The sequence below is a fragment of the Microcaecilia unicolor genome, chromosome 5 (assembly GCF_901765095.1).
Source record: "Microcaecilia unicolor chromosome 5, aMicUni1.1, whole genome shotgun sequence".
Lineage (NCBI taxonomy): Eukaryota > Metazoa > Chordata > Amphibia > Gymnophiona > Siphonopidae > Microcaecilia > Microcaecilia unicolor.
Window position 1 is genome coordinate 270,272,466 of NC_044035.1, and position 17,598 is coordinate 270,290,063.

Here is a 17,598-nt window from a genome sequence, read left to right on the forward strand (position 1 = left end):
AGGTGGACGAATTAGTAAGAACTGAAGGTTTGAGAAGACAGGATCACTTCTGCTGGATAGCTGTACATAGAAACACACTCCAAGACTGAGTTTTTTGTAGCTAGTACACATTAACATTAAGTATATTTTACTCTAAAATGCAATAGTATTTATTTTTACTAATTTGTATGTATAGTGTTATGTCAGGAATGATTTATCCTATTGACCAGCACAAGAACTAAGCAGTGACTCATAGGGTAAGAATTCAAATATATATATATATATATATATATATATATATATATATATATATATATATATATATATATTATTTTTTTTTATTTATATATTTATTTATTTATTTATTGCATTTGTATCCCACGTTTTCCCACCTTTTTGCAGGCTCAATGTGGCTTACAATACATCTTGAAAAATGGAAGACATTAGGAAATAAACATTTAGTGTTACAGAGGAATCTTGGGCAATATGATAATGAAAAGCAAGATACTAGCATGACAAGCAGATATTATAAGACAGTTTTGAGTATATGTGGAGGAATTGTGTGTGTTACATTGGTTGATCTTTGTGGTACGCCTTGTTAAAGAGATGGGTCTTCAGCAGTTTGCGGAAGTTCATTAGTTCGTGAATCGTTTTTAGGTTGCGCGGCAATGCGTTCCATAGCTGTGTGCTCAAGTAGGTAAAGTTTGACGCGTACATTAGTTTGTATTTTAGACCTTTGCACTTCATTCACTTTTTTATATTTAAAGAATCATTTAAAGGAGGCCATTTTGAGGAAGTGATGTCACCGCTGGGAAATGGCAGCCTGATTCCTTAGCTCCATTGGAGCGGGAGCAGAAATCATTGGAAAACCCAATAATCTTGACTGAAAACCCTCACTGTTAACTTTTGATTTGTTGGAGAGATGGCAGCAAGGAAAAAACTGGACAAATTTAAATTCACAGCCGCAAAGCAAGTTAGCAGCTCAAACTCCCTGCAGAAAGCGGCGGTACTCCGTTCCAAGATGGCGGAGGCAGAATTGGATTCAGACCCCGACCACGCGGAGCATATGGAGAGCAACGCAGAACTTACCAAGCAAGATGTAGCGAATTGGTTCAAAGAACTGAAGTTGGAAATGACAGCGATCAGGAAGGACCTACAGGCGGTGGTTTCGGAACCGCGGGTTGAGGTCCGGGAGATTGGGACCCGCCTCAAGCAGACAAAGGAGCGGATGGATGGTTTAACAGGTGACTGGCAAAAGCTGCAATCAGAGCTGAAAGTGGAACGTAAAAGCAGATCAGAGTTACAGCTGGCACTGGAGGATTTGGAGAAAAGATCTAGGAGCTGCAATCTACGCTTTAAGGGGGTACCCGAGGAGGCCTCATATAAGGATTGCATGAAGGTGATTAAAGAGATCAGTGCTCTCATCCTCAACGCAGGAGAAAATGCACCAGGAGAGTTGGAGAATGTATCCATTACTTTTTAGATAGGGCTCACAGAAGTCTGGGGCCCCAGAGAGAATCACTGCCTAGGGATATCATTGCGTGCTTTCATGACTACAGCGTGAAGGAGAAGGTGTGGAGAAAGGCGAGAACTCTAGGCGAAGTCGAATGGAACAACTGCAAACTTAAGGTCTTCCAGACCTAGCTAAGGCTACTCTACAGTGCCAGAGAGATATGAGGGAGGTTACTAACCACCTACAGCAAAATGGTTTGATGGTTATATCCTTTTGGATTACAATTTACTGTGGGAACCCAGATGCGCAGAGTTCAAACCACTGCAGAGGCTTGGAGTGCCCTTTTGGAGATGGGCCGCTCGGATCTTCCTGCATCAGCAATCACGGGCTGGGTTCCGAGGTCACCCACCAATTCAAAATCAACGTGGCAGAAGGCCTGCGGTGGTGGGGGCATAGGGTCACGGCTGGAGACAAATGCTGCTGCATGATTAGACTTGAGTTCTGGACTACTTCAAGCTACAGTGAACCCGCAAGGTACCACGACACCTAGCAGGTGGGATGGAGCTGAAACAAACTCAGGATGGGGGAGGGGGGTCTGATGTCTTATTGAACATGCAGAGAATGATTGTAATGTGAGATTGTGGGTATGTGAGATGATCAACACAGTGTGGGTATATTATGGAATAATGGAGACCGGGATGAATATTAGCTAACAGTTGTCGAGCCGTGCTCTGGTAATGGCGTACTTCCTCAGGGAGCTCACTGGTAGGTTCTAGCTGTGGCCAGTCAACTGGGAACACAGGGTGGAGGAGGGGTGGGAGGAGTGGGGAAGGGAAGTAGGATGGGTTTGCGTGTGGGTTCATGGAATTGTTAATGGTTTGAATGACCCAGGGAAAAGAAATATTATTTTTAGAGAGTTGTGGCATCTTAAATGGGACGTAGTTATGCTCCAGAAAACTCATGTGAGGAAGCAAGACACACTAATGATCCGCCATAGGGAGTATGGTGAATGCTTTACACATGCTGACCCGAGGGGGGAAAAAGGGAGGTTTGGTGACTTATATAAGATTGGGGATACCTTTCACCAAAGAGAGTACTTTTTTATGTTAATGGGCGGTGTTTGGCGGTCAAAGGCCACCTGTATGATGAACCAATTACATTTGTCAATGTATATGCTCCAAATGTAGGGCAGGGGTAATTTTTAAAGAACTTACTGGAGGATCTTTCACATTTTGTCTCAGGGAGGGTGATCTGGTGGGGGGGGGACTTCAACCTAACCCTGACATCTTTAGATCACTCCAGGGAAGGGGAGAGTGCGGCCCTGGCTCATAGAAAGAAATTATTGCATTTGATTAAAGATCTAGATCTGCTTGATGTATGGAGACTTCAACACCCGGGCCAGTGCTCGTATTCCTTTTACTCACATGCACAATAGACTTATACGAGAATAGATACCCTCTGGTGTGACCTAGCCCTGTGGGGTCAGGTAGAGGACATGGAGATTGGGAGTATACATCTTTCCTATCATGCCCCAGTATGGGTCGACTTATGTGGCTTGCATGGTGTGACACGTCAAACCTTTTGGAGACTGAATGAGTTGGTGCTGGGGGATACAAAGATTTACCAACAAAAAGAAGGTCCAAGTCTCCCGCAAAAACCACACGAAACAACAAAGAGAGTGGAAGGAAACCAAAATAGACCAGATAAAAACCACAGAGAGTAAGAGCACCAAAAAAGTTTATTAGGACCCAAAGATTTGCCAGGAAATTCGCAAGGTGATAAAAAACCAAATAGAAATTAATGATACAGGGGAAGTTTCCGATGGCATCCTCTGGGATGCCCTTAAGGCGGTAGTTCGAGGGCACCTCATAAAGTGGGGAGCAAGGCGCAAAAGGGATAGAAATATTAAAGAGCTGGGGCTTCATATGAAATTAGTGCAGCTGGAGTCTAAGCATCAGGAGAGAGGAGATACTGAGATATTATCTCAGCTGTTAGCCTGTCGCCTAGAACTGCAAAAACTGCAGGTAGATCAAATGGAATTTCATAGACGGCCAGCCCAACAGAGATTCTATGAATTCAGCAATAAGGCAGGAAGAATGTTGGCCCAACATCGTAAAAAGCACCAGATGCAGCATACCATTACTAAAAGTAAGGGGCCGAGGGATGTTTTGTACTATAAAGATGGGGAGATAAGAGAACAGTTCACGCAGTTTTATACTAATCTGTATGCTAAAGGAGAGGAGGCCTCATTGTCAAAGATTCAAGATTATTTAAGTAGGGATGGGCTGAGGGGCTTAGTGGAAGCCGAGAGGGATGGACTGGAGGCCCCAATAACTGTTGACGAGATCTTAGGAGTGATTAGAGGCCTTAAGGGAGGGAAGGCCCTGGGGATAGATGGGTATACTGCAAAGTTTTATAAGATTTACTCGGCAGAATTAGCCCTTCTTCTATGGAGGATGGGCAATTCTTGTTTTGCAGTTTACTCACTCCCCCCTAGTATGAATGAGGTGGGGATCTCTGTTATTTAAAGCCTGGGAAGGATCCCACAGTGTGTGGCTCCTATCAACCGATTTCCCTGCTTAATTTAGATGTCAAGATTTTAGCAAAGACAATGGCCGATAGACTGTGCAGGGTGCTTCCTCACCTCATTCACACAGACCAGTCAGGTTTTGTACCAAGATGCCAGGTAGCTGACAATATCAGTCATCCACTAAGTGTTCTTTGGGAGGCAGGGGTGCAGGGGGCCCCATTTGCCCTGCTAACAATGGATGCTGAGAAAGCGTTTGACAGGATCGAGTGGACTTACTTGTGGGAGGTTTTGAGCATTATGGGATTTGGCCCCAAATTTATTGGTTGGCTGAAGAGTCTTTATGAAGCCCCTGTTGCTCGTGTCAAAGTGAATGGGGGATACTCGCCAACATTTCCCATCATGCGGGATACTAGGCAAGGGTGCCCACTTTCTCCTCTATTATTTGCGCTATCTATAGAACCCTTTGCCCAACGGTTTCAGTCATTGCCCAACATCAAAGGGATTAATATTGGAGAAGTGGAGCATAAAATAGCCCTCTTTGCAGATGACATTTTATTTTATGTTAAGGAACCCCAATTAACTCTACCTGTAATTGTGAGAGAACTTAGTTTTGGGAAGTTCTCGGGATTCAAGGTTAATTACGATAAATCTGAACTCATGGGTGTCACCCTTACTGAAAGTCAGGAGGAGGAGATATTACCAGGGTCGGTCTTAGCAATTGTGGGGCCCTGTGCAGACCAGTTCGGTGGCCCCGCCCCTTGTTGACAAGATATGTTTTTAACATTTTCTTTATTTCAAATAAAGACAAATCAAGCAAAACTTGTAGAGAAAAACTAATTCAAACATGTACTAATTCAAACATGTAAAATGCTATAATAGGAAACCTTTAGGTTTAAAAAGCAAAACCATGTGCCTGTAAGGACTGGATAAATGAATTGAAACAAATCCCCTACTTGGTAGCAATAATGGAACAGTGATTGAATACTCAGCAAGCAGCCTGAGCCAACAGATTTATTTTCCACTGAACATAATTAACTTTATATGAACTTGGCTGCTAATAGTGTGCTGAACTGGACAATGTTGGCACATTTAGCCACATCCTTTTACCAGCCATGGCACATATAAACAGTAATCATTGAAAATATTACACCAGTAGTTTTTATTTTTTCATTATAAATAATTTCTGTAAGCTGTTACAGTTCCAGTATACTCAAAATGACACAAACCAAATTAGCATACAGACTCTGCATGCAGCACAATACCAGAAAAACAAAAAGAAACACATTGCTATACATTGCAAAATAAGACAGCAGATGTAAATTCTCAAATTGGACATATTCCAAACACTAAAATGAAAATAAAATGATTTTTTTTTTCTACCTTTGTCTAGTGCCTTTTTTTTTCTGATCATGTTGGTCCCGGTCTCTGATTCTGCTGCTCTCTATCTGTTCTCTTAACTCCACTTCTAGGGCTTCCTTTCCATTTATTTCTTCACTTTCCTCCTTTCCTCTTCATTTCTTGCCCTACATCCATAGGTAAAAGCTGGGTCCTCCGCAGACTTGACTGGAGGAGGTATAGAGTAGATCCAGCTTTTGCCTATTTTCTCCATCCATGTGCAATTTTTCTCCTCTTTTCCCTTTCCCTCATCTTCATCAGAATGCATCTCCTTCCTCTTTCTTCCCGCCTCTCCATCTATATGCATCTCCTTCCTCTCTCTTTCCTCTCTTCCATCCATATCCAGCATTTCTCCTCTCTCTCCTTCCCTCCATCCATGTTCATCTCATGTCCTCCCCTCCATCCATGTCCAGCATTTCAACGCTCCCATCTCTTCTGTGTCCAGAATTTCTCCTCTCCCCTAAATCCATGTGCATCACCTCCTCTGTCTTCCCTCCCCTCCATTCATGTCCAGCATTTCAACTCTCTCCTCTCCCCTCCATCCGTGTCCAGAATTTCTCCTCTCTCCCCTAAGTCCATGTGCACCTCCTCCTCTGTCTTCCCTCCCCTCCATTCATGTCCAGCATTTCTCCTCTCCCCCTCCCCTCCATCCATATGCATCTACTTCCTCTGTCTTCCCTCCCTTCCATCCATGTCCAGCATTTCTCCTCTCTCCTTTCCCCTCCATTTGTGTGCACCTCCTTCTTTTGTCTTTCCTTCCCTCCAGCATTTCTCCTCTCTCCCCTGCCCTCCCCTCCCATCCTTGTCCAACGATTCTCCTCTGCCCTCCTCTCCATTACCAGTGACTTGCCCCAGCCCCCAACTTACCTCCCTTTTCAGTCCCCGAGTTTCAGTTCCAACCCCAGCCCCACCTGCCCGCCCTCAGCTTTGCCACAGCCCTCCTTTCCTTCCAGCCGCCCTGCATTTAAAAAGTTGCAGCGGCTGCAGCAGCCTTGCCTCTACCTTCCCTTCTCTGTGTCCCGCCTTCGCGAAAACAGGAAATTGCATCAGAGAAAGGCGGGACACTGAGAGAGAAGGGAAGGTAGAGGCGAGCCTGCTGCTTTCGCTGCAGCCGCTGCGACTTTTTAAATGCAGGGTGGCTGGAAGGAAAGAAGGGCTGTCGGAAAGCTGAGAGTGGGCAGGTGAGGATCGAATGGAGGGAAGTGGGAGGAAGCACCGCGGGGCCCCTGGAGGCACGGGGCCCTGTGCTCCTGTCGCCCCTGCCTAAGACCGGCCCTGGATATTACCATATTTTGTTTTTCGTAGGGCGCGGACCAGTTTTCACTATTTGGGAATACAGATCCCCAGGGACATCTCTAAGCTGTATGCCCTGAACTACACTCCATTGTTTCGACAACTGTGGAGAGACTTGAGCCAACTGGAAAGATGGGTGGCTATCGTGGTGGGATCTGATTTCGGCACTTAAAATGAACCTATTGCCTCGTTTACTGTTTTTGTTTCAAATACTTCCCATTTCGGTGCCACAAATAGAATTAACAAGCTTACAGTCTGAAATATCTAGATTTGTGTGGGGCGGGTGCTCTCCGAGATTGGCTAAGACAGTGATGTGGGGGTCGGTGGAGGAGGGTGGAAGGGGAATGCCCAACCTAGTGTGGAACTACTGGGAGGCTCAACTGAAGCTTATCTCTTGTTAGAGTCGGAACAGTCCCCTACAGCCACACTGGAGCAACATTTTGTGCAAAAATATTCTTTGGACACAACACTCTGGGCCTCTCTTACTAAAAGAGCCTACAAGCAAATGGCGACTAACCCGTATGTGCCACACTTATTATCATTGTGGGGTTTTTTGAAATACAGGCTGAGGGGCACTCGGACACCCTCGTCATTGGCGTATGTCACCCAGGAGCCAGGATTTTTGATTGGTCTTAGGCGAGCCACATATGTTAATTGGTCTCATCATGGCCTATCTAGGTTTCACGATTTGTTTGGGATGTGGGGGAGGTGCGTCCCTTTGAGGAACTGCAGGAGTCCCACAGCTTATCCTCCTCAGACTTCTTCCCATACTCCCATTTCTAGTCAGGGCTGGCTGAGGGAAGATTCTGATAATTCTAAGCATTTTGAAAATCTGTGGGTCTCAATTGGGAAGCTAAGGGGCACTATCACCCATGTATATCGGTTTATTAGGGGGATGGCCTTTGTTAAACACCCCTACATGAAGGCATGGGAGGAGGACTTGGGGGGCTGAGTTAACTGTGAATGAGTGGAAAAGGATGTGTCTGGAGGTGAAAAAAGCTTACATATGTGTTTTGATTAAAGAAAATGCATTCAAAGTTCTAAGTAGATGGTATTATACTCCAGCCAGGCTCAAGGTTATGTTCCCTGGGACTACAGACATTTGTTGGAGGTGTGGGAAAGTCACAAGGACCTTTTACCATAGCTGGTGGTCTTGTGAACGCCTGCAGGGGTATTGGCAGGGAGTCACACAAAGCTTATCTGCAAACCTGGAAATCCTGTTCCCGTGTGATCCCAAGTGGTGCCTGCACGGATGGGGCAATTGTAGAGGATTGAAATGGCAACAACCGCCTCAAAAGACTTTGTTTAGCAGCGGCAAAGACTGTTATTGCTGCCCACTGGAAGAGGAACATTGGACCGACATTAGTTAATTGGCGTTCCAAACTTGAGTTGTTGGGTGAGTTGGAAAAATTGACTGAACGCTGTTTGGGGTGATATAACTCTACAGCTGAGGAATGGGTACATCTGGACCGATTATTGGGTAAAGATGCAGCAGATGGGGAGGGGGGGGGTAGAGGGTAGGGTTCAAGGGGGGGTAGCTTGGTAAGAGGCCTGATAACGGGAGCCTGGTTTTACGGAACGGGGAACATGGGGGGTGTGGGGATGTGGGAGGTTACATAGGATTTCTTTAGGCTTAATGTTGTACATCTCTGATTATGAACAGTTTGCTGTTTTTCAAATTTCGAATGTCAATAAAATCTAATGTTGAAGGAGGCCATTTTGGACCATTTCTACAATGGAGCTAACTTTTTTTTTTTTTCTTATGGGGGAAATTCCTGTGCTGTAACAGTTTTTGCAGGCTGCAGTGAGTGACTGTGAATTCGCCATTGAGATTATGAACCACCTTTCTGGATTTCTTTGCAGCTGCTTTGCAGGTTAATGAATAGTTTGTATCCCGATGGAAAAGCCCCTATCCCAAAAGTCTCCAGTTCCAAGATGGCCTTCAGACAGATGGAACACATCTCCCAGTTCCTGCGGGCCGCTGAGGACTATGGAGTAAGAGCCACGGATATTTTTCAGACAGTGGATTTATGGGAAGGTAAAAATGAAATGCAATATATAATGACAATATCATAACAAACGATTATAACTTTCAAGTTAAAAAATGAGTATTCACGGTCAGGCTGAAATTAGTAAGATCAGCAGTTGGCAAGCATGCATTAAAACAGGAATAAGTAATCCCTGTCCTTGTGTTATAGGGTTACCATACATCGTCTTTAAAGAGGACATGACCTCCTTTTGGACTTCTTTAGATATGTCCTCCAGGTTTTCTAATATTTAGGAAAATGCCCTCTTTTCTTTCATGTGCCTGTGACCAACACACCTACCCACACCTCTGACCTATTAGTCTTGACACGTGGGGTGCTAAAAAGAGAGAAAGGCATTGCTGATTTTTCTCTCCATTTCCCTGTTGGTTGAATCTGTCAAAGGAATTTTGTTTGTGCAGCACAATTTTAAGCAGATATGTCATGCAAAGACTTTCACACGTATCTCAGAAGCCAGCCAAAGTTGTTGAGGGATATCCACTCTTCTGATAAGTAAGCTCGGGCTCAGGCTTAGGCTCAGACTCAAACTCAAATCCAGAAGTTTTTGAAAAGTAGATTATCTACTGCTGTACTGTAAGTCAGTCACTGTTTGATGTGTGTTCATTAACTAAAAGCAATTTACATATTTGCTGTGATTAAATATTTCTTTAGCAAAGGTAGCAACCATTTTTATTTTTGATGTCTTCTTTTGTGTCCACAAATATGGTTATATGTGTGTTGCAAGCCAATCAGGTTTTCATGATATCTGCACTGAATGAATATGTGTGGCATTTGCATGCACTGTCTCCATTTTATGCAAATTCTTCCATGCATATTTATTACGGATATCCTGAAAATCTCATTGGTTTGATATACTCGGAGACCAGAACTGCCGACCTCACAATTAAAGAGAGAGAAACCATTTGACTCCAGCATTCCACACTGTCTGTCTGGTGGGACCCAAGTCTTGGCTATAGTCTTGAACTGCTTGTGTTCTTTTTCTCTGATGCAGCACTGACATTTTTAATTTTAAAGTTACTCCTTGAGAGTGTTGTTGAGGTCGAAAGTTATTTACTCACTGTGTCACTCAGTTTTGAACTTTGGATTTTTAGGAAAGAACATGGCAGCAGTCCAGAGAACCCTCATGGCCTTAGGAAGCTTAGCCATCACAAAGAATGATGGGCTGTATAGAGGAGACCCCAGCTGGTTCTTTAGGTAAAGCTTTTATCTCCAAATAAGCTGATTTATGGACAATGTAATCCACTGATCTCTATGAAAATGTATGGGGGAGATTTGTCTGGTGCTTTAGATGGCATCTGATTCCTTCTCTTTGTCATTAAGGTTGAGATTAGGCACACTAAGAATGAGGACGGGGGGGGGGGGGGGGGGGGGGGGGGGGGGAGAGAGAGAGATGAGCAGTGAGCAACCAGACTGAAGCAGATGGGAATTTCTTCTCTTAGCTCAGGGGTGGACTTAGAAAGCTGCTCCCCCTACATCCTGATTAATAATGACATCTATATTACACTTTTCCACTTATAAACAAATCATCATCACAAATTAGTAGTGGGTAAAATCATATATCCCCACTGAAATGTTTAAAAAATATCAATACATCATCACTCCTCAACATACCCTGAAAATCCCAGAAATTATAACTTCATTGCAGAATGAGTTTTGTTAACCCTATACCGCTATGGGGCTCATTTTCAAAGCACTTAGACTTACAAAGTTCCATAGGTTATTATAAGTTTCATAGGTTACTATAGAACTTTGACTTACAAAGTGCTTTGAAAATACGCCTCTATGTACGAGAATAACCATATTTTGAGCGCTTTACAAAATATTCCATAATTGACTTCTGGTTGTAAAGCAGGTGCCAATTGATTCACCAGTACAGGATTTTTTTTCCTGATGAATTGTGATCTTTTTAACCACAAGGTGGCATTTTGCAACAGAAGAAATAGCCAGCGTAACATTACCTTCCAATCTCAATTTCCTCCTTGGTAGACGTAAAGTAACAAAGATATTCAAATATTTTCATGCCATTTCCCATATAGGACTAAATTCAGTAAATGGCGCCCAAATTTGGGCACCAAAAAAATGCACGCTGATTCTATTGTATAAATGGGGCTCAAGTTGGGCACAGTTTATAGAACAGGATCCACACTCAACGTTTAGGCACAAGGATTTATACCAGTGGTTCCCAAACCCAACCTTGAAGGCACCCCAGCCAGGTTTTCAGGATATCCACAATGAATATTCATGAGAGAGATTTGCATGCACTGCCTCCACTGTATGCAAATCTCTCTCATGAATATTCATTGTGGATATCCTGAAAACCTGAGTGGCTGTGGTGCCTCCAGGACTAGGTTTGGGAGCCACTGATTTATACCAACTGAACCCTGGAGTGACTCCCTGTGCCTAAATTAGATGTGGATCCCCCAAATTCTATAATAGTGCATGCATCTTTAGTGAACACCCTTGACCTGCCCATGCCCCTCCCATGACCACGCCCCTTTTCATTTGCCTGCTAAAGGATTTACACGTGCATCTTTATAGAATCGTGTTTAGCAAAATGTGCACGTAAACCCAAATTGCTGCCAACTAATAATTGTTAGCACTCAATTACTAGTGTTAATAGGCTCATTACTCAAATTGCACACACGCCCAAATTTACATGCACAATTTTAAGCACCATATTTAGAATTCCCCTGATAACTTTATATGCCAAAATAAAAATGTAAAAACCAATGCAACTGCTAGAGTAGTGGAGTGGCTTGGTCCCATCTTTAAGCCGCAGTAGGGCTGAGTTGTCATTTGCAACAGCATAGAGAATGTCAACAACATATCCTATGCTTATGAAAAATCTTTATACCACCAAGCTTTGCCAGATCTAGGTGGTTAATAATAAAAATACAACAAAGATCATATACATAGAAACCTCAAAATGAAAAGAATGCCATCATTCAGTAACAAAAGACTTAACCCAAACACTCAGGACCATTCTTTCCAAAAGATAAGCGTATAAATTTCTCAAATTGCAGCAACTTCAGTAAATGTTCCTGTCCCCTTCCTCTGATAAATTAAATGCTTGACGAAATAGGAGAGTTTTAAGCGTTCTCAATCTAACCTCAGCTCTTAACTCCTTTGGTAACTTGTTCCAGAGATGAGGAGCCAAACAATAAAAAGCTCTCTTTCGTGTTCTTTCCCACCTTACTCTATTTACACTAGGCACCACCATTCTAGAATCCTGAACCGAAGAATAGAGTATTGCTAATGCACTTAAATATGGGGGTTGCGTTTCGTGAAAGACCTTGTGGGCCAACACTAATACCTTAAAATGAATTCTATATATAATACGTAACCAGTAATAGTGTATGAATAGTGGGGTGACATAATCAAATTTTCGTTTGTTACCTAATAATCTTACTCTGCATTTTGTAGGGTTTGTAGTCTTTTCAGATAACATCCTACTAAACCTGTGTATATAACATTGCTGTAATCTAGTATGCAATGCTGCATCATATCATTGCATGTCGTTACCAAATGAAAATGAGCAGGAAAAAACCAAGACATTTTATGTTTTGTTGTTCGCCTGTAGTGTGCAGTCTTTGGAAAGTGATCACTATTTCAGAAAGACTGCACACTAGTTCCCAGTAGTGCAACCACCACACGTGTGCAAACAGAGATGAACTGACAGTGATCTGGACCTTTGGGCAATCCTAAATAGCCCTGAGTTGCGATAGTTTAACTTAGACATTACCACTGCCGTCCTCATTATGTTCAGATCAGAAAATAGAGGGGTGTGGCAGTGAATTGTAGACAGGACATACAAATCAGAGTTCAGATATCCAGGTTGGGATGTCTGAAGTTCCGCTAGTATTTTGGAACAAGGTCTGCCGACATAGAGCCTGCTCTACAGTACATGACATGGATGTTTATGTACTGGTTGCCTGCTGCAGGAGCATCCATTTTAGAATTGTACATGTATAAAAACATCAAAAGGTCAACACAGGCACCTAAAGGTTTATGTGCTGGCTATTTCATAACACACACAAATGTTTATGTGCCCGGATCGTAACTTTTGTCAGCCATTTTAAAGACATAAATGTTCATTTTTTTTTTCTGAAGCTATCACAGAACCCAGTATCCCTTGCCAGCTTTGCTTTCAGGTGGGACATGAACCACTGGAGGATTAAGGGGGCAATCAGTTTGTACCTGAGGCAATGGAGGGTTAAGTGGCTTGCCCAAGATCACAAATCAGTTTTTTTGGACATAGAGATATATTCCCCTTCTGAAATGGAGAGTACATGTTTAGTTTTTAGGCCTGCCCTTGTCCCTGCCAGACCATGCCCTCTTCCCATAGACACATTTTTGAGTTTTAGACATATATATCCCAGCATTGTAAAATTGATCTGTAGATGTATTTGCTAAAAAAAAAAAGGCAATTCATCAAATTTGAATAAACATAAGCATAGACATTTATACAATATAAATGTCTAAATCAGTCTATATTTTAGGGGGGGTCTGATCACAAAGTAAGGGGGCACAAAATTTTGCCACACCTCCACTCTTCTCCCCTGCCTTGTTTCCGTGCCCCACCAGCAGAAATGGCCCTCCCATCGGTGGCCTGGCAGTCATGAGCAATCTTCACACATGTGTGAAAGCCAAGCATGCACAGGGGGAAAGAACTCTGTGGCAGTAGGAGACCATGGAAAATGCCACAAACTGCCAGGCCGCTAGTGGAGAACCTTTTCTGCTGGCAAGGCTTCGGGATCCCTGCTAGTCAAGCAACAGACAACAGTGCAGTTTTGGGTAGGTCTGAATCCAAAGTGGGAAGACTGTGGCTACGCCACTGGTGTAAATGCTGGTTTATGAACGTCTAAAATCAGAATAGTGCTTCATGTACAGTCCATCCAGTCTGCCCAACAAGATAAACTCATATGTGCTAACTTTATGTGTATACCTGACTTTGATTTGTATCTGCCATTTTCAGGGCACAGACTGTAGATGTCTGCCCAGCACTAGCCCCGCCTCCCCCCACCGGCTCTGCCACCCAATCTTGGCTAAGCTTCTGAGGATCCATTCCTTCTGATTTAATACTCCATTGAACAAGACAGCCCCCCCACCAATTTCCTATACCCCCTTCCCACTCCCCCTTCCTTCTCCCAATGGCTCACCTTAATGAGAGCCATGGAAAGGTTCAAGTCATAAGCAAAAAGGTGGAAACCCAAAAGTTTCTCTCTTGCAACATGTTGGCAAAACCCAGTTTTTCTCTTCAAACTCATTGAGGCATATTATCAGTGACCCCCTTGATTTTGCTCTAATAGTCATGAAAATGTAAACCCTTAAGTGCTCATTATGAAACTCTGGGTATTGGGAGAAGGAAGGGGGAGTGGGAAGGGGGTATAGGAAATTGGGGGGCTGTCTTGTTCAACGGAGTATTAGATCACCATGAAGGAATAACGTCAGTGATCCTGGTTACTGAAGTGTGGATGTTATTGTTGACTGCTGTTTATTATGGTTTGTAGTAAAAATGTAAACAATACATAAATAAATAAATAGATAAATGCTCATTATGAAAGTATCTTTTCCAATAACTGATTTTGCAGCTTTTCTTTAATTAGTATTGGTTTTGGTGGGCTTTCCACCAAGTTAAAAGTGTGACCAGAGAATTCCGACATTAGATAGCTTTGCTTGAATTGTTTTGGGGTTTGAATATCCAAAGTTCTTTTCTGGGAATTAGATGAGATCCCATCAGCAAATAGATAAAATAAAGGACACTTGCCAACTTTTGTAAAACATTGTTTTTCACTGTATAATTTAAAGAATGATTGTTCTGTGAACCAAAAACTGTGCTTTTGTAGTTCATTAAAGAAGAGGCAGTTACAGCTGTCATCTTGGGGTCTTTTTACTAAAGGATGTTAAGTCCATAACATATGGTTAACATTTATATATAGACTACATTGACCATGTTAAAGAGTTTTGCTATAGTTTGCCTGTTACTAAATTCTTCAGTTGGGTGTGTGGTATGGGCAGACAGTATGTGTGGAAGCATTTTATTTATTTAGATTTTTGCTCACACCTTTTTCAGTACTAGCTCAAGGTGAGTCACATTCAGGTACACTGGATATTTCTCTGTCCCAGGAGGGCTCACAATCTAAGTTTATACCTGAGGCAATGGAGGGTTAAGTGGCTTGCCCAAGATCACAAGGAGCAGCAGTGGGATTTGAACCAGCCACCTCTGGATTTCAAGACTGGTGCTCTAACCACTAGGCCACTCCTCCACTCCAACCACTAGGCCACTCCTCCACTCTGCATCCACTCTGCATTAGCAGATCATTACACTTACCAAGTACTAACTGACTAAGGCAGAGTTAATGCGGGAGTACTTACCTGCCTCCTAAATAGGAGGCGCTAAGGACCTTATAAGGTTATACTCCTAAATTACGAGCATACTCTATGCTCCAAAATAGATTATGCTTCTAATTTAGGAGCTTAAATTATGCTCTTAAATGCTTCCGTATTAATCTGGAGCAGGTACCGTGTGCTAATCTACATATTAACACACAACCTGCAATTAATAATAGTGGAAATGACCCTTATTTGATACAGCATTAGTTTTGGGCTTGCCACGCATTAAAATTCCATATTATAGCATGTTAAGCCCCAAACTTAACACTTTTTAGTAAAAAGATCCCTTTGTGTTGGTAATCTGAATCCAAGTTGCCGATTTGTTTATTGTGGTGTTCGGGAAGTTGTCAATGAGTTTGTGTTGATTTGCATTGGCACAGGAAAGCTCAGGAGAACCGGAGGGCATTCTCAGCCGAGCAGCTACGTCACGGTCAGAACATAATAGGTCTTCAGATGGGCAGCAACAAAGGAGCCACCCAGTCTGGCATGACTGGTTATGGAATGCCAAGGCAGATCATGTAATACCTCATGGTTACCTCCCACATCATGGCCGAGTGACGCAGAAATCTGTTCTGGTTCCTGGATTACAAACCACCTTTCACAGTTTATAATTACTTAATTGTTTATAGGGTTGGGATTTTTATTTATTTATTTATTTATTTATTATTTATTTATTTGCCAACCAACCAGATGCTGCTCTTTGGCATAATGGGGGTAATTCTGTAAGAAGTAATCTAGTTTTAAGAGGCAGAAGGTGCGAAAATGGCACCTAAGTGGCCTCTGAAAAATAGTGACTAGCAGATGAGTGCGTGCACTTTGCCAATGCGTGTACTTGGGCAGAGGTCAGGCCAAACATGGGCAAAGCTCAGAAATAGGCATGTAAATGATAGAATACTATAATTTACACACATTCTAACTAACATCTAGGCAAAGGTACTTACACCAGGTATAGGGCTGGAGCAGTGGTGTAGCTAGGACTTAATGGGCCCTGGGCAGAAAGGGGCAAGGGAGGATGCACATTTCCCAAAGCTGACATATTACAACTAATAAATTCAGAAAAAAATACTTCAGGGTCTCCTGTTCTTTTGACATTTCTTCTCTCTATGCCCAACATTTATCTTTTTGTGTGTCCTTATCCATCCTGTCCAATGTCTCCCCTCTATGTCCCTGTCCTTATCCCCCCACCCCCATGTTTAGTATATCTTCTCTGTGTCCCTGTCCTTCCCCTTGTGTTCTGTATTGCCCCTCTGTGTCCCTGCCCCTATCCTTATGTTCCGTCTAGGGCCAGCATCTCTTGTGTTCTTGGCCCTCCCCATGTCCAGCTTCCCTTCATCCTGCACCTCCGACCTTCCAGTCACTCTGCTCCCTCTCTTCCCCCAACTGCCCACCGCAGTCTAGCATCTGCCCCCTCTCTTCCCCTGTCCCTATTTCCTCTAAAGGCCAGCACTTCTTTTGTGTTCCTGTCCCTTTCCATGTCCAGCTTCCCTTCATCATTGTATTCTCCCGCCCCCCCCCCCCCCCGATCCTACATGGTCTGACATCTCTCTCCCCCTCCCTTTATTGGCCCAGTCTCTCTGCCTCCTCTCTTCCCCTCCTCCTTGCTCTCTTTTTCTCTCTCCCTTCCACTCCCTCAGTCATCATCTCTCCCCTATCTTCCCCCTTCCCTTTGCTCCAGCTCTCTGCCTTTCCCCCACTGGCATCATTCCATCCCACTCCCCTGTGCCCGGGTCTGGCATATTTCCTTTCCTGTCCCCTTTCCCCTTCCTCCTCCCTCCCATGGCCACATGGATCCAACATTGCTCCAGTCTCCCCCCCCCCCCCCCTTTCCAGGTCCAGCATTGCTCCAGCTCCCCTCCTCCTGCCACCAGTCCTCCACACGCGGCAGAGCAAACATTGAAACCAGTCTTTCTGGCCAGTTTGGTCTTTCCTGTGTGTTCCACCCACAAGAAGTTGCTTGAGAGAGGTGGGATGTGCACAGGGAAGGCCCCGCCAGCCAGTGAGGCAGGTTTCAGTGCGCTCTCTGCCACGTGTAGAGGACCATTGTCAGGAGGTGGGGGTAATGGAGTGATGCTGGACCCGTGAGGAGGGAGAGCCTGTGCATGCGATGTTGAACCCTGGGGAGGGGAGAAGAGAGCTGGTGTGATGTTGGACCTGGGTGTGTGTGTGGGGAGGGGGGAGTGCAACCTCGGGTAATTCCTACCATTAGATGGTACCTGGGGTCCTGGGCTCTCTCAATGGTAGCTACATCCCGTGATTGTGCCTTAAATGTAAGCACTAGTATTCTATAAAGAAAAGTAGGCTTGAAATAGGTAGCTGCTTATCTCTTTTCTTAGACCCCCTGCTAAAGAATTACCCTCAGTATGAATATTTTGCCAAAATCCATTCCAGACTGCTAATCATTTAGTTCTAAATTATGCAAATTTGGTTTTATTATTTTTTTGATTTACTATATAATTATTTATTCATACCACAGTGTTGTGTCTTAATATTAAGGCAAAATTTTTAAAAAC

The 17,598-nt window shown here is 43.5% G+C and overlaps 1 protein-coding gene across 1 annotated transcript in view; it reads left to right on the forward strand.

Moving 5' to 3' along the window:
• The window catches only part of TAGLN3 (transgelin 3), a 34,341-nt gene extending 18,655 nt beyond the window's left edge, over positions 1-15,686 (forward strand). The window contains exons 3-5 of the mRNA XM_030204204.1: positions 8,514-8,688; positions 9,787-9,889; positions 15,469-15,686. Of these exons, the coding sequence (XP_030060064.1) occupies positions 8,514-8,688; positions 9,787-9,889; positions 15,469-15,610 (420 nt within the window). The 3' untranslated portion in view covers positions 15,611-15,686. The remainder of the gene's footprint in view (positions 1-8,513; positions 8,689-9,786; positions 9,890-15,468) is intronic.
• Positions 15,687-17,598: the final 1,912 nt, after the last annotated feature.